Raw genomic sequence first — 20,545 nt, 5'->3', positions numbered from 1 at the left:
GCTCTCCTGGGCTGGGATAGCACTCTGCTGGCTTTACAGTTCTGGGGTCTCTGGGGTGGCCCCAGTAGGTGGCCCACAGCTCCTCTAGGCATTGAGCCTGGGAACTCTCCTTGGTGGTCCCAGCCCTGCGGTATTTCTGTGCTGGGCACCCTGTGGCACCTGGGCGGAGGAAGCCCTACCTTCCCGGCCACTGCCTGCAGAGTCAGCACCTCCTGGGGCACCCACGCTCAGGCTTGCAGCCAGGCAGCACCTGGGCCATGGCTGGGGCTACCAAGGAGCCCTGTGAGCGTGTGCAGAGCAGAGACTTCAGTGGCCCCGGACCGTGAGCCCTAAGGTCCCACAGGCACCCTGGGCCTGATGGGCGTGGCAGGCTCAGAGACCCCCACAGTAACTTGGAGTCCTTCTGCATTTTCTGGCTTTCATTATCCATTCTCTCTCCTTAACAAAGTGGCCACACCAACAGTTTTCTCTCCTGAACACACTGGTTAAATTTTTTTTAAAGATTTATTTATTTATCTGAAAGTTAGAGTTACAAAGAGAAGAAGAAGCAGAGAGAGAGGGAGAGAGAGGTCATCCATCCGCAGGTTCACTCCCCCAGTTGGCCACAATGGCCAGAGCTGTGCCGACCTGAAGCCAGGAGCCAGGAGCTTCTTCCCGGTCTCCCACATGGGTGCAGGAATACAAGGACTTGGGCCATCTTCTGCTGCTTTCTCAGGCCACAGCAGAGAGCTGGATCGAAAGTGGAGTAGCTGGGACTTGAACTGGCGCCCATATGGATTGCCGGCGCTATAGGCAGAGCTTAGCCTACTACGCTACAGCACGGGGGCTGTATTAGAGTTAATAATCTAATTACCTTAATTCTTTTAAGGTAAGAGTATGTTTGGCTTTCTAAAAAAAAATTTCCCAACCTGTCTTCTAAGGTGGCTGCTGGGCAGACGCTCGGCATAGGAGCGGAGCCCCTGCTTGGCTGCTTGCATCTCATGTCAGCGTGCCAGGGTGCCTGCCCCTGCTCACCCTGGGAGGCACAGGTGATGGCCCAGGTAGCTGGGCTCCTACCACCCCCATGCGAGACCCGGATGGAGTTCCTGGCTCTTGGTTTCAGCCTGGCCCAGACCTGGCTGTTGCAAGCATTTAAGTGAACTATCAGAGGATATATCTCTGTCTATCTTTTTGCCTTTCAAATAAAATAAAATCTTAGAAAATAAAGTAGGCCTGCTTCCTGGCAAATTCTCAGAGCTTGTCAGAAGTTGTCATACAAAGCAATTAATTTGCAGCAAATAAGGAGACCATGGGGAATCATTTCCAAAGCCTTGACTCCCCTAGCATGGAAGCAGGTATGGTTTAGGGGAAATGAATATGCTTGAGGGGGCGGGCACAAGCTCACGCAGGCGCAGTTCGGACACGTGCAGAGACGTGTCTAAGGGATAGGGCTTGAGGGGCTCCCAGGGCGGGGATCTCAGCAGTAAAATGAAGGCAGGGCTGCCTCTGGCACTTTTTGGCCATCGGCCCAAGCGTTACTCTTGCAGTAGGGTCTGGATCTGTCCAGGGTGGCTGGGGATTGCGTCTCTCCCTAGAATGTGACCGAAAACCTGAAAGACAACTTTGGAGAACTTCTGAGCGGCTCAGGGCGTGAGCGCTGGCCGGAGACAGCTGTGCCGCTCTGCACGCCCCGCCCCGCATCCTCTCCAGCGATTGGCTTTGTCTGAGCTGGGAGTTCAGCCTCTCCGGCAGGTGTGCAGCTGCTCGCTGCCTGAGCCTGCAGCTCCCAGGTGACCTACCATGCGGGCATCTTTTCATTCGCTTCTCTGCCAGCTTCGCTAACGAGATGTCAGTTCAGGTCTTTGTCCAATTTTTAAACTGAGTCGTTTGTGTTCAAATGGTTGAGTTGTCAAAGTTCTGTGTGTATTCTGGGAGCGAGTCCTTGATCATGATGTGTGTTTTACAAATATTTGCTTCCAGTCTGTGGCTTTTCTTTCCATTCTCTTGACTCTAGGTCACTTTTTTTTATTTTTTTGACAGGAAGAGTGGACAGTGAGAGAGAGAGACAGAAAGAAAGGTCTTCCTTTTACTGTTGGTTCACCCTCCAATGGCCACTGCAGCTGGTGCGCTGTGGCCGGCGCACCGCGCTGATCCGAAGCCAGGAGCCAGGAGCCATGTGCTTCTCCTGGTCCCCCATGGGGTGCAGGGCCCAAGCACTTGGGCCATCCTCCACTGCCCTCCCGGGCCACAGCAGAGAGCTGGCCTGGAAGAGGAGCAACCGGGACAGAATCCGGCACCCCGACTGGGACTAGAACCCGGTGTGCCGGCGCCGCAAGGCAGAGGATTAGCCTATTGAGCCATGGCGCCGGCGTCTCTAGGTCACTTTTTTTTTTTTTTTTTTTTTGACAGGCAGAGTGGACAGTGAGAGAGAGAGAGAGAGACAGAGAGAAAGGTCTTCCTTTTGCCGTTGGTTCACCCTCCAATGGCCGCCGCGGCCGGCGCGCTACTGCCGGCACATTGCACTGATCCGAAGTCAGGAGCCAGGTGCTTCTCCTGTCTCCATGCAGGTGCAGGGCCCAAGGACTTGGGCCACCCTCCACTGCACTCCCGGGCAATAGTAGAGAGCTGGCCTGGAAGAGGGGCAATCGGGACAGAATCCTGTGACCCGACAGGGACTAGAACCCCGTGTGCCGGTACTGCAGGCGGAGGATTAGCCTAGTGAGCCGCGGCGCCGGCGACTCTAGGTCACTTTTAACACTTGGGTTTTTCAAGTCAATGCTTAGAAGATGAAGGCACACAGAGAGGGCCTAGCCTAGTTCAGCCAGGTCTGCCTGGCCATAGCTCTCGTGTACATTTCCTGTGGGGAGGGAGGAGCTGCCTGCAGGCCTCCCCGTGCTGTACACAGCCTCCTCCTTGGTAAACCCCACTCATTGTTTACCACTGTGTGATGGAAGAAAACCCCTTCCCCCCCCACCAGCTGCCCAAGTGTGGGAAGAGTAGAAACTGTCAAGTCCAGGAGGCCACGTGGGTCGCCTGCTCAAGGAGGAGGAGCGCCGGGGTGGGGGGTGGGCAGCCACCCCGGGACACCAGCCCCTCCACCTGCAGACGCCTGCCTGGCTCAGCCCTGAGAAGCCCTTCCCTGAGCAGCCGAGTATTCCTTGTGCTTATTTCAGGAGACTGGCAAGCTGGGGTGACCTTGAACTCCCCTCTCCCCTTCTAATGAGGGAAGAGATGTCTCCGGAGCCCAGGCTGCAGGCGGCTTTGGAAATGCACAGATTTGAAGGGAATGCATTGGAGGATGTTCCTTCCGGCTCTTCCTGAGCCTTCAAAGAGGAGCCGCTCTTTCAGAAACCCGCTGTCTCTTCTCAGGCGGCCTTATGCTAATCTAGGCTGTGGGAAGGGAGCGCTGAGTCTTTATTTCAAGCACAGGAAGTCGGAGAAGGAGAAAACTCACCCGGTTCCCGCTGGGGCTGTAGGCTGGAAGGGAGGGCCTGGGGCTGGGGGAGTTGAATCTGAGGCTGCTGACGGGAGAGGGAGGTCCCAGTTAGACTGGTCCCCCTGGAAGGCATACAGGCTAACACTGATTAGGTTTGTGAGCTGGAAGACCACGCCTTCACCACACCCCTGTGTGACCTCACGCCCCTATCTGGCCACACCTGCGTGCCCACTGGCCAATCAGGTTAATTAACCACTCCCCTTTGAGAGTGAATTAAAAGCCTGGAACAGGGTGTGTCGGGCCCTTCCCTCCCTCCCTGGCCCTGGCCTCTTGCCAGGAGGGAGCTGGCTGTAGCCCTGCACCTACAGGGCCTGTGGCCTTCAGGTCAACCCACCTTATGCTTCCTGGCCTAGTTGCTCTTCTATGTGGTTGGTTGCTGGTACTCGGTATGAGCCCAGATCCACCTCTCTCCTATAGATAAAGCCCTCACTCTCCTATGCATCTTTCTCACTAAATAAAAGCTTAAAAAATGTACCACACTGCCTCGTTCATTTATGCCTGTATTTGGAATTCTCTAAATATTAGGCAAGAACCCACTCGGGCTTATTAATATTGGGGATTTATTAATAAGCATATGGTGGTATCGTATGGCACCGCAAATTCCGGTAACATGTGGCACCCCAGATGGCGTTTCTGGGGAACTTAAAGGGGCCACATTCTGGTATAATTTTTAGGAGTCCAAATTCCGATATCACCCTGAGGACAAGGCCACCGCGGCAGGCACAGCCTCTTGGTCCCGGGAAGAGGTGGCTATGGGACGGCACTCAAGAGAGCAGCTCAAAAGACCAAGAGGTTGAGAGCAAAGTGATAAAAACAGCAGGGAGCCAGGTGCAGGCGCAGCCCAAGTGGGGCTCTGTTTGCTCCCAGAGGGAAGGTTGCCCGGGCTCTGGGCTCCGGGGTCATCCAACCCCAGGTAGAAGTCTCCTCCCTGCTGCCCTAGACCTGCCCCTAACCCAACCCTTGCCCCATGGATCCGCCGGCCTCCCCAAGACACTCTGCACTTTCTGGAGGCTGGCATTTTGTTGGGTCCACTGGAAGCAGTCTGTAGGCACTGATTGGATTGCGTGCCGTGGTGCTAGCTATGTGATGTTGAATAACACACGGAGGCTTACCTAAGCCTCAGTTTTCCTTATCAACAAAATGGGATTTCAACTGATAATAGCTACCTCACAAACCTAGCGCTCAGTAACAATCAGTCAGTCCTGTAGTTCCCTCGGGAGCCACACTCTCGGTGACAACCATACACAACTTCTTTTCACTGCTAGGTGACATGAAGCCATACATATTTATAACTCAGAAAACAGCGTACCAGGACATTGAAAGCAAAGTTCTGGTGTTGTGCCGTGCACAGTTAAGACACCAGCACATCGTATGAGCACTTTAACTTATCGGGAGTTGTGCATTCAACACAGCCAGTGCTCAGCAGACCGGGGACAGCGTTAGCTCCACGGGGCCTGCAAGTCTGTATGGAGTAAGTGGCAGAGCAGGAAGACCCTGGTCCCGGCCTCATGGCCCCAAGGCCTGCCAAGTGGGATGGAGCACTGCTCCTAATCACGGCTGGCATCTTGCCTCCAAATCCACCGAGAGCCACTGAGCCCTGAGCCTCCTGAGTCCTGGGCTGTGAGGTGCCACACCTGCCGTTGGCTTCAGAAAGCCCTGGAACACTGCACCGCTGGAAATGTCATCCCCACGGCGCGCCCTGCGTCCTCCCCGGGTCTCCTCCCATCCCCTCCTGCTCCTGTGCCTTCCTCGGCATCACTTCCTGCTCTGCAGCTCTGCCACCAACACAGTGAACAGCTGGAGTCCGAGGGGTGTGCAGGAGACCAGACCCCCTGTGGCCAACACTGTGCCGGGGAGCCGGAGAGTTAGCTCGGCCCTCCAGCTAGGCCCTGCCTTCCGCATAGAAAGTGAGCTCTTCCTGAAACTCTATTTTTTAAAAACTTCTTAGAGAGAGAGAAAACGACAGATCTACCATTCACTGATTCACAGCTGCCCGCAGCAGCCAGGCTGAAGCCAAGAGGCACGAACTCGATCTGGGGCTCCCACAGTGGCTGCAAGCCCATCACCTGGGCCATCACCTGCTGCCTCCCAGGGTGCACATCAGCAGGAAGCTGGAGCAGAAGAGGATGAACCGGGACTCGAGCCCAGACGCTCCGATATGGAACGCGGGTGTCCCAAGAGGAGATTGCCTGCTGCGTCCAATGGCCGCCGTGACCCTCCTACTGCTGAGAATTGAGAAAAACGCACTTCCCAATTGACGGAGGCGGGCGTCTCTTCCAGCAGTGACGATGGGCCCCGCCCAGAGGCAGTGATAGGTTAAGTCAATAGCGGTCCACCATCTCCCACCACACTCCATCTGAGGTTTGCAGAGATCAAACCATTGAGTCAGCAAGGATCCGAGAGAGACTCTCACCATCTCTGCATCCCGCAAGCCTCTGCCGGTGGTGCTTTCCTCCGCAATGGCTCCCGGGGTGCAGTCCCGTTTCTGATTTACCTCCTGGGAGGTGGAGGCAGTTTCACGCCGTCCTCTCAGCTGTTCCTAGCACATCCCTCTTACTGGGGCAGATGTGGGGCCGACTCGTGAAGATGCCCACATCCCAGAGCAGAGTGCCTGAGTCTGCGTCCTGCTCCTGCTTCCTATGGTTTTTTAAAGATTTACTTATTTGAAAGGCAGAGTTACAGAGAGGCAGAGAGAGAGAGAGAGGTCTTCCATCTGGTGGTTCACTCCCCAGTTGGCCGCAACGGCCGGAGCTGTGCCGATCCGAGGCCAGGAGCCAGGAGCTTCTTCCGGGTCTCCCACGTGGGTGCAGGGGCCCAAGCACGTGGGCCATCTTCCACTGCCTTCCCAGGCCATAACAGAGAGCTGGATCAGAAGTGGAGCAGCCGGGTCTCCAACCGGCGCCCTTATGGGATGTTGGCATGGCAGGCAGCAGCTTTACCCGCTACGCCACAGCACCAGCCTCCCAGCTTCCTGTTAATGCACACCCTTGAAGGAAGCAGGTGATAGCTCAAGTGATTGGGTCCCTGCCACCCACATGAATTGAGACCCGGATTGAGTTCCTGGCTCAGCTTTGGCTCAGCCCAGCCCTGGCAGTTGTAGGCATTTGGGGTATGAACCAGCGGATGAGAGCTCACTCTGCCTATCTCTTTCTGCCTCTCAAATAAATAAAAATAGAACAGACAGACAGAGGAAACCCCTCATCCTTCACTAGTCAGAGAACCAAAGTGCAGCTCCTAAGCCTATCTTTCCCATTTATATTCCTCAGAAGTGGGAGAAGAGCTACAAGGGAGGTTTGGGCCCACTGGGAGGCAGCCTTGTGCCTCCATAAACCATGTGTGTGAGCAAAACCCCAAGACCTCAGAAATGAAAGGGTTTATTGAGCTGTCGCAGATGCTAGCCAGAAAGAAAGGAGCCACCTGCTGGTTCACTACCCAGATGACTGCAGGAGCCAGGGTTAGACCAGGCTGAAGTTGACGTCTGGAATTCAGTCCACTTCTGTGGCAGGGGCCCAAATGCTTGAGCCATCACCTGCTGCCTCGCAGGGCGAACATTAGCAGGAAGCTGCATCCAGGAATGGCTCAGGGATTCGAACTCAGGCACCCTGATAATGAGATGCTGGCGTGCTGAGCGATGTCCTCACCACCACGCCCAGCACCTGCTCTGGGAAGTGGTTATGGAAGACGTGGTGGCGATGAAGGGTTTCTCCACAAGGGGGCCCAGCCTACCTCGCTGTCACTGGGCTCTGAGACCGTGAACTTCATCCTTGCTGCCTATGATGCTTCTTGCCTCCGCCGGGTCCCTACCGTTCTGGAACTGCATCATCTCCATTGACAGGTGGGAGCTCCGGGAGCTACGTTTTGGCCTGGTTTTCCCCGAAATCAGAGCTTGAGACCAATGCTGAGGTGCGGGTTGCTGTCTGGGAGGTGCTCCCAGGGAGCCGGAGGGACAGGAGGACAGAGGAGAGAGAACTAGTACGAGACGTAGTATTGAGCGGGGCCACCCGTGTGTGTCACTTCTGCAGGTCTTTCTCAATCCTGCGAGGAACTTCAGAAAACCTGTCTCAGAACTGTCCATCTAGCCTCTCCCCCACCAATTAGTCAAAGCAGGCCGCACAGGCATTGGCTCCCTGGACTTCCAATGGGGTCTCCCAGAAGTTGGCTGTGGGTGTCTCCCGGGTATAGGCATGCACCTGTGGCTCCAGAGGCTCTGCCACAATATTCACTTAAAAAAAAAGATTTATTTGTTTTGAAAGGCAGAGTTAGAGAGAGAGAGAGAGAGAGACAGAGAGACAGAGAGAGAGAGATCTTTCATCCACTGGTTCAGTCCCCAATTGGGCCAGGCCAGGCTGAAGCCAGGAGCCAGGAACTTCTTCCAGGCCTCCCAGGTGGGTGGCAGGGCTGAAGTACTTGGGCCAACCTCTGCTGCTTTCCCAGGTGCCTTAGCGTGCAGCTGGATGGAAGTGGAGCAGCCGGGACTAAACCGAAGCTCAGAGGGTATCCCGGCAATGCAGGCAACAGCTTAGCCTGCTGCGCCACAACAACGGCCCACAATATTTATTTTTAAGCCAAAACAGTGCACTCAGTTTTTTTTATTTATTTATTTATTTTTTTTTATTTTTTATTTTTTGACAGGCAGAGTGGACAGTGTGAGAGAGAGACAGAGAGAAAGGTCTTCCTTTGCCGTTGGTTCACCCTCCAATGGCCGCCGCGGCCGGCGCGCTGCGGCTGGCGCACCGCGCTGATCCGATGGCAGGAGCCAGGTGCTTCTCCTGGTCTCCCATGGGGTGCAGGGCCCAAGCACCTGGGCCATCCTCCACTGCACTCCCTGGCCACAGCAGAGAGCTGGCCTGGAAGAGGGGCAACCGGGACAGAATCCGGCACCCCGACCGGGACTAGAACCCGGTGTGCCGGCGCCGCTAGGCGGAGGATTAGCCTAGTGAGCCGCGGCGCCGGCCTGCACTCAGTTTCAATATTAACCTCTTAATAAACTGTAACTTAAGTATTTACAAAGAACTGAGTTCAAAATCTCAGAACTATGATACAAAAGAGTATGGTTAGCAAAACTCTCACTGCTTTGTATTTAATGGATACATATGTATCTGTAAATGTTCCCCCTGCGTACATATCCATATATGTGTCCGAGCCTCATGTGTGTAACTGTGTCCATAACATTTCATATCTATAGTCATGTGCGTGTGTTTCATGTGTAAGTGTGTCTGTTGGTTCTGTTTCACCCTCTTTGAACCTGTGCTTGCTGTGTGTGTTGTGTGTGTTGGCTTACCCCTGCCGAGCACTGAGTCAGGCCCTGGAGATGCCCGGAGGAGAGGTTCCCCAGGCCCTCTCCACCAGGGGCGTGAGCCCGCAACCCCCCTGCCTCCCCTGCTGGTGTGTCATTGCATTTGCATAAACTCAGAATGGTGCAAGCAAGCTGCAATCCAGTGTCATTCCAGATTGCTTTAAACTTGCTGCGTTTGCCAGGAAAGAAAGGAACAGCCAAGTCTTCCACCTGGACCACGGTGCATCCTCTGGTGAGGAAACAGACCAAGCCTACGGAGGAGCCTGAGCAAGAACAAGACCCGCGTCCGTGGGCCCATCTCCCACCACTGACAAATTCTTATGCTCTTCTACATTGTGATACGTGATATGTCGCACATGCTTTTGAAGACCAGGATCCTGCTCACCTGCCACCCCCTCCTCCCGCTCCCAGGAGCACTCCCTTTGATAGATGTTGATGCTGACGGAATCTTCCTACCCCTATGATGTAGCTCAGTGCTGATTTGCAAGTTTAGGACGTGGGGGCTGATGCACATCCTAGCAGCTAAGACACTGCTTATGACACCCCTGTCCCACCCTGGCGTAGCTGGGTTCGGGACTCAGCTCCGGCTCCTGGCTCCAGGTTCCTGCTATTGCAGGCCCCGGAAAGCAGGGGTGATGGCTCAAGTGATGGGGTCCCTGCCACCCACGTGGAAGACTTGGACTGAGTTCCCGAAGTGGCAGTTCTCACTCAGTCCTGGCTACTCCACTTCCAACCCAGCTTCCTGCTCATGTACCCGGGAAGGCAGCCGTTCATGACGGCCCCAGGGGTCCCTGCCGCCCATGCAGGATACCCAGTCTACACTGCATCCTTCTGTGGTTTCCTCCCCTGCCCTCCAGCCCTGGGGTTAGGTTTCTGAGATTTATCTGCTTTGCTCCATGCAGCTGTAGTGCATGCTTTTTAACTGTGGAATAGTCAATTTCATGAAAATAGCCAGCCTTTCTCTCTCCGTAGGTTCATGGGTATTGAGGCTGTGTCAGAGCCTCAGCGAGCATTCTTGCACCTTCCTGTGCCCCAGTGTGTCTTGGAAGGGAGCGGGCCGGCTCACTGCCACGTTGTGGGACACGGCAGTCGGGTCAGCTTCCCCCTCGCAGCAAGGCCAAGTTTCCTTTAAGGCACATCCTGGCCCCCTCTCACGAGCGGCTGCCTGACAGATCATCAAAGGGCCTGTCAGGCCACACACACGCACACATCACCTCCACTGGTTCTCACAGGGACCCTGCAGGGCGGTGGCACGTGTCACATCTATGATCGCAGGGCAGGAGGGCACCCGGAGGCCCAGGGTGGGCATGACGAGCCCGCCACAGCTGGTTGTGGCCAGACAGGAGCTGAAGGAACCCAGAATCCTGGATCCCAGGCCTTCATCACCGTGGGAACCGGGCACGTGATCAGAACACAGACTCTGCACCCCACCTCAGAGAATAAAGATAGTTAACCAGGAAGCAGGTGTTGTGGTGCAGCGGGTTAAGCCACTGCCTGGGACACTCGTATCCCACGCTGGAGTGGAGGTTCCAGGTTCAAGTCTCGGTTACTTTGCTTCTGATGCAGCTCCCAGGTAACGGACCTGGGAAGACAGCAGATGATGGCCCAAGTACCTGGGTCTCTGCCACCCACGATGGGAAATTTGAATGGAGTTCCAGGCCCCTGATTTAGGTGCGCTCCAGCCCCAGCTACGTTGCAGCCATCTGGGGAGTGAACCAATGGATGAAAGATCTCTGTCTCTCCCCCTCTCTCTCCAACTCTGCCTTTCAAATAAATTAAATAAATCTTACAAAAAAAAAAAAAAACGGCAGGGGATCTGGGGTCAGCTCTCTGCTCTGCCTCCCTTCAGCTGGGTGAACTCTGACCTTTGTAAGCCTCGGCAAACAGGAAGGTGGACACACCTATCCCACCCAGCTCACGGAGCTGGAAGAGCAAACAAGACCGCACACCTGCTAGTGCCTCGGGAGCTGCCGAGTGCCGAGGGACGATGGGTGTGGCACGGAGCTGTCCCTGCTCGGGGAGGTGGCAGAGTCACGCACACCCTCACCTGGGTTCAGCGGACACCTGCTGCAGCAGCTGCGTCACGCCCCGGCCACGGGATGACCTGGAACTCGGCCCTGCCTTCCCTGCAGCGCGATCTGTAATTGTGGCCTCCTAAGCTGCCTGTTCTCACCAGGTGAGACCACAGAGACAATCACACCATCAGTTGCTGCCAGAAGGAGCATCCTGGGCCTTTGAGGCAGAGTTCAAACACCAGCTCTGTCCCTTGCCAGCTGGGTGTCCTGGATAAGTCCCTGACCCTATCTGTGCCTCGTCTATCTCATCTGCAAAATGGAAGCATAATGTCTGGGGTTGTGTGACTATGTAAGTACTTCAAAAAGTTCCTGGAAAATGGAATTAAAAGATAAGGTGGGGGCCAGCACTGTGGCACAGCAGACTGAGATACCACTTGCAACCCATATGAGAGTGCTAGTTCGAGTCCGGGCTGCCACACTTCCAATCCGGCTCCCTGCTAAGGAGCCTAGGAAAGCAGTGGAGGATGGTCCAGGTGCTTGGGCCCCTGCAGCCACATAGGAGACCAGATGAAGTTCCAGGGTCCTGGCTTCGGCCTGGCCCAGCCCTGGCCGTTGCAGCCATCTGGGGAGGGAAGTAGTGGATGGAAGACCTCTCCGTCTCTCCTCTGTCAATATGCCTTTCAAATAAATAAGTCTTTAAAATATATATATAATTTTGGTGCAAAAATGTTTTGAAATCCATGCACAGTTTTTTCATACTATACATTTTCATGAACTTTTTAAAAATATTTTGTATGCACAGATTTCAACCTTTTTTTTGCACAAAATCAGCGTATTTTTTACTTCTATGTCCCAAGAAGTCTCTGCACTCTTCTCAGTGCTGTCCCACTGACAGCGGCCGCGAGTCTGCCCTTCCCAGGCCTCCAGTTCCTCAGACGGGAAGCAGTCCCACGGGGACCACTGCCACTGCCTGGCAGGACTGTAATGAAAAAACGAGACGGTGCAAGAGGTGAGCTCAGGGTGAGCTCGTCACTGCGGGCTCTGGGGCTCCTAGGTCGCCTGGCACATCCCTGGAGGCACCCAGGAAACCTCTGCAAACCAAACAAACGGAGTAAAACATGGAGGCTGCAGGGGAACTTCTCTGAGCCTCAGCTTGCATGAGTGTAAAATGGGCACACACACACACCTTCCTGGGAAGGCGGTGGTGAGGACTACGGGCCTACAGCAGGTGCTCCCGACCTGCCCTGACTCTGGGCACGCCTTGCACCCCATCCCCCAGGCAGACACGCGAGGCGGCTGGGTAAGGAAGAGCAATGTTTACTGAGTACTATGAAGGCTCTGAAGGATGGAAACACACCCCACCCCCGCCCTGGCCACCCCGACACCCCGAGACTACAGTACTTAGGAGTTACACACAACGGCCATAACTGGTGGGTGTCTGTTCATAACAAACAAACCATAGCATATTTATACTGTATCACATCGAGTGATTATAGAAATCCATATATATATTGCTTGTATAAAATCTTTTTTTGTAAAAAATATTAAAAAAAAGAAAGTATAAAAAAAATGTGCATTTGGAAGCCCTACCAGGACAGCCAGTCTGTAAACATTCAGTGAGTATGTGCTTTGGAGGGGGCGCCCGCGCCGCCACGCCCACAGCAAACTCCAGCTGGGCCGGGAGGCTGCGGCCTCGCGGCGGGGCTGGGGGCAGCTGGCTCACAGGTTCCCTCTGAGTTCCATCCTCGGCCGCATTTTGGTTGCAACTCCTGGCTGCTCGGAGGTCCCTCGGGTGGGTGTCCTGGAGGAGAGGCCGGCCACGGGCCCGAGGCTGCCCGGCTCGGGGGTCTCTGTGGCCCAGACCCCTCCGTCCTGCCTGCTCAGAGCGAGATTCCAGGCCGGGACAGCCCTGCCCGTGGGTCGACTTTGGTCTCAGCCCTTGGTCCCTCCGGGCTTCCTCAGCCCGCTTCTGCCCCCCGTGGAGCCGATCTGAGTGTCCCACAAAAGCCCGACCGCTGCTGGCTTGCTGAGCCTCGTACGGGTTTCCATGCACCAAGCAAGGGCCCTCTGGGCCCCTTCCTCCTCTCTCCGAGTCTCTCTTCCTCCGCCGCCTCCACCTCTCCTTGGCCCAGCCCAGGTCACTTCTTCTCCAGCTGCTCCAGCAGCGGGTGGCCGTCGGCCTCGGGGGTCTTGACGCTGTCGGTGCGGACGATGCAGGTGGGGCGGTGCCGGTTCAGCATGAGGATCAGCTGCTGCCGCTCCTGCTTCAGCTCCTCGATCTGTGTCTTCAGCTCCGCATTCATGAGCTCCAGCCGCTCGGACTCCTGCGCGAACACAGACAGGCCGTGAGCCGAGGCGGGACGGCCCTGGGGACAGGCACCTTGGGCTGCAGGCAGGCCATGAGCCGGGGCGGGACGGCCCTGGGCACAGGCACCTTGGGCTGCAGGCAGGCCATGAGCCGGGGCGGGACGGCCCTGGGCACAGGCACCTTGGGCTGCAGGCAGGCCGTAAGCCGGGGCGGGACAGCTCTGGGGACAGGCACCTTGGTGCAGGCAGGCTGTGAGCCGGGGTGGGACGGCCCTGGGGACAGGCACCTTGGGCTGCACGCAGGCTGTGAGCCAGGGTGGGGACGGCTCTGGGGACAGGCACCTTGGGCTGCAGGCAGGCCATGAGCCGGGGCGGGACGGCCCTGGGGACAGACACCTTGGGCTGCAGGCAGGCCATGAGCCGGGGCGGGACGGCCCTGGGGACAGGCACCTTGGGCTGCAGGCAGGCCATGAGCCAGGGCGGGACGGCCCTGGGGACAGGCACCTTGGGCTGCACGCAGGCTGTGAGCCAGGGTGGGGACGGCTCTGGGGACAGGCACCTTGGGCTACCGCTTGCCTGCTTTCCCTCTGCCAGCTTCCCACTGGAGAAGGCACAGAGCTCCTGGGCCAGTGACCTTTGGTCGCAGAGCTCATCCCGTCTGAGACACCGGCCTGGGTCACAGTGGGAGGAGTCTAGGACCAGCCTCACTCATAGCCCACCTGCCCCTTTCCCCTCTCCCTACACACCAGCTTCAGCCCCTCACTGTTGCTCTCATCTGCCGGATGCTCTGCTGCCCCAGGGCCCTTGCACAAGAAACAAAGGGTGGGAAAAGGATGGGGGCCAAGGGGGCCTAGGGCAGGTCCATGGGGGGTTGTGCGGTGACCCACAGAGGGCGGACAGTGCGGTGGCAAGGTGCTGTGCCGTGTGATAAATGCATGTCACGAGCCCATTGTGCGATGATGCTTTAAACAGTCCCTTCTTAGCCCCTGTAGTCTACACGTCTGTCACCCAGACAGAGGCCACTTTGTCTTCCTGCTGGATTCAAAAGGAGGTTTCCAGCAGACCTCAAGTGAGGTCCCCATGACCTTCCAGACCGCCCGGAGAGGCCCCAGGTAAGGGCAGGGATGTGGATGATTAGGGGTGGGGCCAGGTGGCGGGGGAGGGGCTGTCAGCTCACAGCCCGGGGGTCACACAGGAAAAGTGTCAGAATGACTTTTCTTGGGCTGTGTCCCCAGATACCCGGTTGAGAGCTGAAATGTACCCAGCAGCCAGCTCCGTTTTACCCTGTAGGCGCTGCGTTGCCTCCCAGGGCACACTGGACAGCGTCTGCAGATATCTGGGTCGTGGAGCTCCCAGAGGGGAGGGCGCTAACCAGCATCGTGTAGGTGCAGGTGGAGGTGGATTTCACAGCCTACCAGCTCTGGACACCCGCCACGCAGCCACTCACACAGAACCATCTAGTCCTGGATCCCAGCAGCGCAGACTGAGCAACCTCTATCAGTCAGAAAGCAAGCTGCGGCTCCAGCTGTGAGGGTGACACCTGGGCAGCCACCTGCCTCTGATGTGCCGCCCCCTCCCCCGCCCCAGGCGGGGCGCAGGTGGTGCAGCCTCTCCCTGGGGTCTCAGCCAGGGGGGCTGCCTCCCTCAGGCCGGCAGAGCAGGCTGGATTGTTCCTCGTGCTCCTCTCTGTGGTGGCAGCGTGAGCTGGCGGGGAACTCAGAACTGCTGACACAGGCAGGCCTCATGGAGAGAACGGCCTCAGAGAAGGAAAAAATGCTTGGGGGAAAATATTAAAAACCAGCCACGGTGGTTTTTGGTTCCGCAGGCTGAGGCATGACGGGGAAGCGGGCGTGGCCCCCAGCCCTCAGAATGCCCGGAGCAGCCCTCTGTTGGGGGCCTGCAGAGACCCTGGGTTTCAGGCACCTGCTCACTGCACCGGGCCAGCTGCTGACCTTGGGGACGTCCTACAGACCCTTTGACCACCCGGGTCCCTCAGCTCCTTCAGGGCAACGCCCACACCTGCTTAGCACCTGCTGTGTGCAACGAACGCTCTGGGGGACCCAAAGGCCAGGAACCCCTCACCAGAAGAATTCCACACAGCAAGGCAGGGCTTCCTTCCTGGGTGACCCTCTGCCACCCAGGGTCCTGCAGAGAGCTGGAACTTAGCGGGGTTTTTAGAAACTGGGTTGGCCGTGGCTGGGTGGAGTAGGGTAGGGAGAGGATTTCAGCAGGGAGCCTGCCTGAACAAGGTCATGGTCACAGGAGAGCTTGGAGGTGCTTACAAGGGAAAAAGCACCAGGCTCTGAGCACGGCTCCCTCTCGGGCACAGCAGGGATGCGGCTCTGCAGTTCTGCAGCCCGGCTGCAGCTCTGGGAGGAGCCTCTGTAACCTCATTTGTGGGAAGCAGATGAGCCCACACGGTAAAAACACTTGGTAAACGGAAGGGTAACAGGGCAAAAGGAGTTTCTGCTTCAGACAGAGAGCAGAGAACCGAATGAAGAAGAAAGAGATTCCAAAAGCAGCCGGTGTCGGTCCCTGCCGGGATTGCGGAGAGTGGAGACAGGGCGAGAGCTGATGGGGAGCCTGAGAGAATGACCCAAGGAGTGGGGCCTGGGAGGGGAGCTGTTCTGGAGCACTGGGAAGAGCAAGGAAGAGTGTGTGTTGTTAAGAGCTGTTTAGTTATTTGAAAGGCGGAGGCACAGAGAGATCTTCCATCTGCTGGTTCACTTCCTAAGTGGCTGTGACAGCCCAGGCTGGGCTAGAACAAAGCCAGGAGCCTGGGACTCTATCCAGGCCTCCCACGCAGGTGGCAGGGACCCAAGCACTTGGGCCATCTTCCGCTGCCTTCCCAGACGCATGAACAGGGGGCTGGATTGGAAGTGGAACAGCCGGGACTCAGACTGGCGCTCATGAGATGCTGGCGTCGCAGCAGCCACTTGACTCACCGAGCCACAGCCTCAGGAGGCTGCTTTAAAGTGAGTTTGAGGCTAACCTGGACGTGCCCAGGGAAGCACCCAACACACGGAACGCAATGGCCCTGCCCGCAACCCATGCTGGAGTGCCTGCTTGGACTCCCAGTTCCTCTGCTTCCGATCCAGTTTCCTGCTAACATGCACCCTGGGAGGCAGCGGGTGACGGCGAAGTACTTGGGTCCCTGCTACCCATGTAGGGCACCAAAATTGAGTTTGGGCTCCTGACTTCCGCCTGGCGTAGCCCTGGCTGTTGTGGGCATTTGGGGAGTCTCTGCCTCTCTCTCTCTCTCTCTCTCTTTCTCTCCGCCCTCCGCCTTCCAAATAAAATGAAAATAAATAAGTAAAAATAAAAACTAAAACAAATTCAGTAGTCCCGCACTTGGACCCATCTCCTGGAGATGCTGTAGGTCAGGCTGACCCTAAGGGGGGCACAGGCTTCACACAGGGGCTGGGTGAGGAGTGGGGCAACGTGCCTGTCACCGTCACCACAGGGACGGCACCACGTGTGCTGGCTTTAAAGTGTTAGCGTGTGCCAGGGAACGTACTGAACTCCAACTGCCTGGCTCAGCACAGAAACGCACTGCTTCCTAATTTCATCTCCAGCTGTGTAACTCGAGAGCTGCTGACTTATTTATGCCCAAGCACTTGGGCCATCCTCCACTGCCCTCCCGGGCCACAGCAGAGAGCTGGGCTGGAAGAGGAGCAGCCGGGACAGAGCCCCGACCGGGACTAGAACCCGGGGTGCCGGCGCCGCAGGCGGGGGATTAGCCTAGTGAGCCGCGGCGCCGGCCCAGAAGAATCTTCTTAAAAACAGAATTGTAAGTGTGGTTTGTGGCTTCTCAGCACCAAGTGCCTGCTCTTGTCTCCTAATTGATGCAGGAGCGGGGCTAGAATCTTCCACAGGGTCAGTATGAAGCGGGGAGCTCTGTCTGCAGTTCTGTGGACTGCTTTGCCCTCTGGTCGATGCGTATCGCCCTGCAGTACGTGAAACCACTGTCTGCACTGTCAGAGCAGAATTAGTGCTGCCTCCTGCTACAGTCAGCAAAGGCAGTGGGCAAAACACACCAGGCGAAGGGCTGGGCGTCCTGGCTTCTCCTCCTGGTTATGTGACCTCAGCCAAGGCACTGTTCTCCCTAAGAATACGCTGATTCGCCCAGGGCACTTGCAACATTTTTCGGATGCTATTAAAAATCAAACATCACCCCCAAGCACATACGACAGAGGCAGGTGTCTGGCCAAGTGGTTGAGTTATGGCCTGGGACGCCCGCATCCCATGTTGAGTTGTGGGTTTGAGTCCCAGTTCTGCTCCTGATCCAGTTTCCTGCTTATGCACACCCTGGGAGGCAGCAGGTATTGGCCCATGTACTGGAGTCCCTGCCACCCGTGTAAACAGACCTGGATGGGGTTTGGGCTCCCAGCATTTGGCCTGGTCCAGCCCCATTTGTGGTGGGCATTTGGGAAGTGAACCAGTAGATGGAAGATCTCTCTCTTTCTCTCTGCCTTCAAAATAACTAAATATTTTAAAACTGCCGAGTTGCACGAACTCTGTGTAAGAGTTGGGGAGCAGCCTTCTGAGCTTCACAGATCTGTCTGGGGTAAAGTTCTAGCCCTGCTGTGTGCTTGTTCTGCTGCTACCAACAATCCTGCCAATGTCTCTGAGTCTGGGCAGCCTGAAGAGAGTGCTGGGCAGAGAGTACGGGAAGCCCTGGGTCCTGGCCCCGACTCGGCCGCCCTGTGACCCTGTGCAAATCTGCAAGCCTTCGGGACCCTGGCCAGGCGAGGGGGCTGCCTTGCCTCCTCCAGAATGCCTGAGACCGTCGCAGAGAGAGTGGCCCCCAACAGGGGTGGGCACTGTGGGAGTGGGAGATGCATCACCGCACCCAGAACCCAGGAGCCTGCGTTAGGCACACTGCAGTGTGACAGTCAGCGAGGTAGAAGGGACGGGCACAGGGGCACACGGGAAGGTGCGCAGGCAGCCCCGACCCATCCAATGCCTGCCTCCCACCCTGGGATGCAGCCAAGTGCCCAGGGGTCATGGGCTCGAGAGCCTCTCTCACACACCCATACTTTCAAAAGTTTATGGAAAATAGAATTAAAAAGTCACTTTATTTTGGTGCAAACTATTTTTTCAACTATAGGGCTGGTGTTACGTCTCAGGGGGTTAAGCTGCTGCCTGTGATGCCAGCACCCTGTAAGAGCATTGGTTCACGTTCCAGCTGCTCTGCTCCCAATCCAGCTTCCTGCTAATGGCCTGGGGAGGTGGCAGAAGATGCTTCAAGGACTTGGGCCCCAGCCACTCGTGTGTGAGACCAAGATGGAGTTCCTGGTTCCTGGTTTTGTTCTGGGCCAGACCTGGCTTTTGCAGCCATTTGGGGAGTGAACCAGCAGATAGAAGATCTCTCTGTGTCTTTCTCTGTTTCTCTCTGTCTCTGTCTCTCTATATCTCTCTCTGATGCTCTACCTTTCAAATAAATTTACAATTTTTTAAAAAAAATTTATGCATGAAGAGTTTGTAAAGTTTCATGGAAAATGTATATTATGAAAAAAACTATGCATGGATTTCAGATTTTTGCACCAAAATAAACTCACTTATAATTCCATTTTTCCCATGAACTTCTTCAAGTGCCCTCCTATATCCCTTTGCACTTCTGAGTCTTGTAAATATTTTACTTATTAAAAAGGAAATTAGAAGACAACCCCCAGGCCAGCAGGCACTGCCTGCACAGCCACCTGCGTCGGTGCCTAAACCTCACACCCAGCCTCTGCTCCCAAGGTCGGGGGAGCAGGGGAGTAGAGAGTGTGGGGGTGGGGGCAGGGCCAGGCCGGGGCCCAGACACTGCCACCCCGTCTCCTTCTCAGCCCCGAGGTCACACGGTCTCTTGGCCCTGCTGGCTGCTTCCTCTTGTCACTGGGACAACACTACACTCACGGAACGGATCGGCCCGCTGGGTCCCCGTGGCCCCAGTCCACGGCCAGAGGGAGCCTCTCTCCCCTGGAACACCTCCATGGCTCCCTAGGGCCACACAATCCATCATCCTGGTCAGGACGCTCACCGGGTGAAAGAGGCGCTCTGGCTGGTTAGGCAGAGGGCGGGGCAGGCTTTCGCACAGCACAGCCGTTAAGCCACCATTTGGGACACCCATGTCCCGAACCAGAGTGCCTGGGATGGAGATCTAGTTCCGCCCCAGCTCCAGCTTCCTGCTAACATGGACCCTGGAAAAAGGCAGCAGCTAATGAGTGGCTCAAGGGCTTGGGTCCCTGCCACCCACAGTGGGAAATCTGGATGGAGCTCCCAGTTCCTGGCTTCAGCCAGGCCCAGCCATGGCTGTGGTAGGCACTGGGGAGAGAGCCAGTGGGTGGGAACCCGCTCTCTTCCAAATAAAGTAAGTAAAAATTTAAAATGGTCATGAGGCCAGGACAACAGGCCTCCACTGGGATTGTCGCAGGTCACCTGGCCTAGAGGGTCACCCTTCATAGCAAGGGTCTGGTCCACTCAGCTCTGTGGACTCTGGCCACACGGCCATTCCTGTCAAACATCCGTGTGCTGCTCCTGGTGACCCAGCACCCAAGGCCTTCCTCTCACTAGCTCCTCTCCTCTTCCAAGTCTCCCAGGAAGCAGTGTCTCAGCCTCGACTGGGATGGTCCCCACGGTGCGTTCTGGGCTCGCTGCTGCTGTTCCTCGTTTCCCGTCTGCCACCCCGGCCCACACGGCACCTGCCTGACCACCGCGCAGTGGGCACCGGCTAAACCCTTAATGGACAGACAGACGGGTTAGCAAATGCACGGATGACCCCCAGCCCACCCACTATAACCGTGTGACCTTGGCCAAGGAACTTGACCTCTCTGAGCCGTGGGTCAATCTCTGGAATGGGGAAAATCACTCTTTTATCTCACAGGGATGCCACAGGGATTGAGACAGTGAAAGGTGGGCACGTGGCAGGGCCTCAGCAGGTGTTACTGGACGGGGAGAGTGACAGGTGCCATTCCTGGGGTGTTGTTCACTGTGCTTGTGACCGTGTGCACAGCGTGGCTCCACCTGGCTGACGAGCCCCTGGAGGCAGGGCGGCGTCTCCATCCCTGTCCCCTACAGGCACTCAGTGCTGGAGGCCTTGTCTGAGAAACTTCTCGAAGGCTTCCAGTCCAAGGTGGTACCACTGTCTTCCAATGGGGCTCCGGCTCTAAGGCTCTAACTCCCGCCTATCATAACCACTCCCCAGCCCTGGCTGCTCACAGGCCTCACCTGCCTACACCTGTGACCCCAAAACAGCTCTCTGCTGGTTGCAAGCCTGTTGCCTGACACCCTTGTCCCCCAGCTCCCGGGGCGGGGGAACACGCCTGCTCCTCCTGTGTGAGTCCCCACAGTGCACCCAGCACAGCACAGGACATTTAGGACATCCTCAGCCAGACTCACTGACTCAATGAATGTACAGAGGAGTGAAGGAATGAATGAGAGCCGCAAGAGCCAAGTATTAAGAGCAAT

At 56.5% G+C, this 20,545-nt stretch overlaps 1 protein-coding gene across 3 annotated transcripts in view; it reads right to left on the bottom strand.

Annotated features, from left to right (window-relative positions):
• Positions 1 to 12,087: 12,087 nt before the first annotated feature.
• Positions 12,088 to 20,545, bottom strand: part of JDP2 (Jun dimerization protein 2) — a 41,242-nt gene continuing 32,784 nt past the window's right edge. For all 3 annotated transcript variants that reach the window (XM_051826215.2, XM_051826217.2, XM_051826218.2), the window contains exon 4: positions 12,088 to 13,110. In XM_051826215.2, coding sequence (XP_051682175.1) covers positions 12,925 to 13,110 — 186 coding nt within the window. In that variant the 3' untranslated portion in view covers positions 12,088 to 12,924. The remainder of the gene's footprint in view (positions 13,111 to 20,545) is intronic.

This window comes from Oryctolagus cuniculus, chromosome 20 (assembly GCF_964237555.1).
Source record: "Oryctolagus cuniculus chromosome 20, mOryCun1.1, whole genome shotgun sequence".
NCBI classification, from domain to species: Eukaryota; Metazoa; Chordata; class Mammalia; order Lagomorpha; family Leporidae; genus Oryctolagus; species Oryctolagus cuniculus.
Note: the sequence above shows the minus strand (reverse complement) of the source record. Positions and strands in the feature narration are given on the sequence as shown.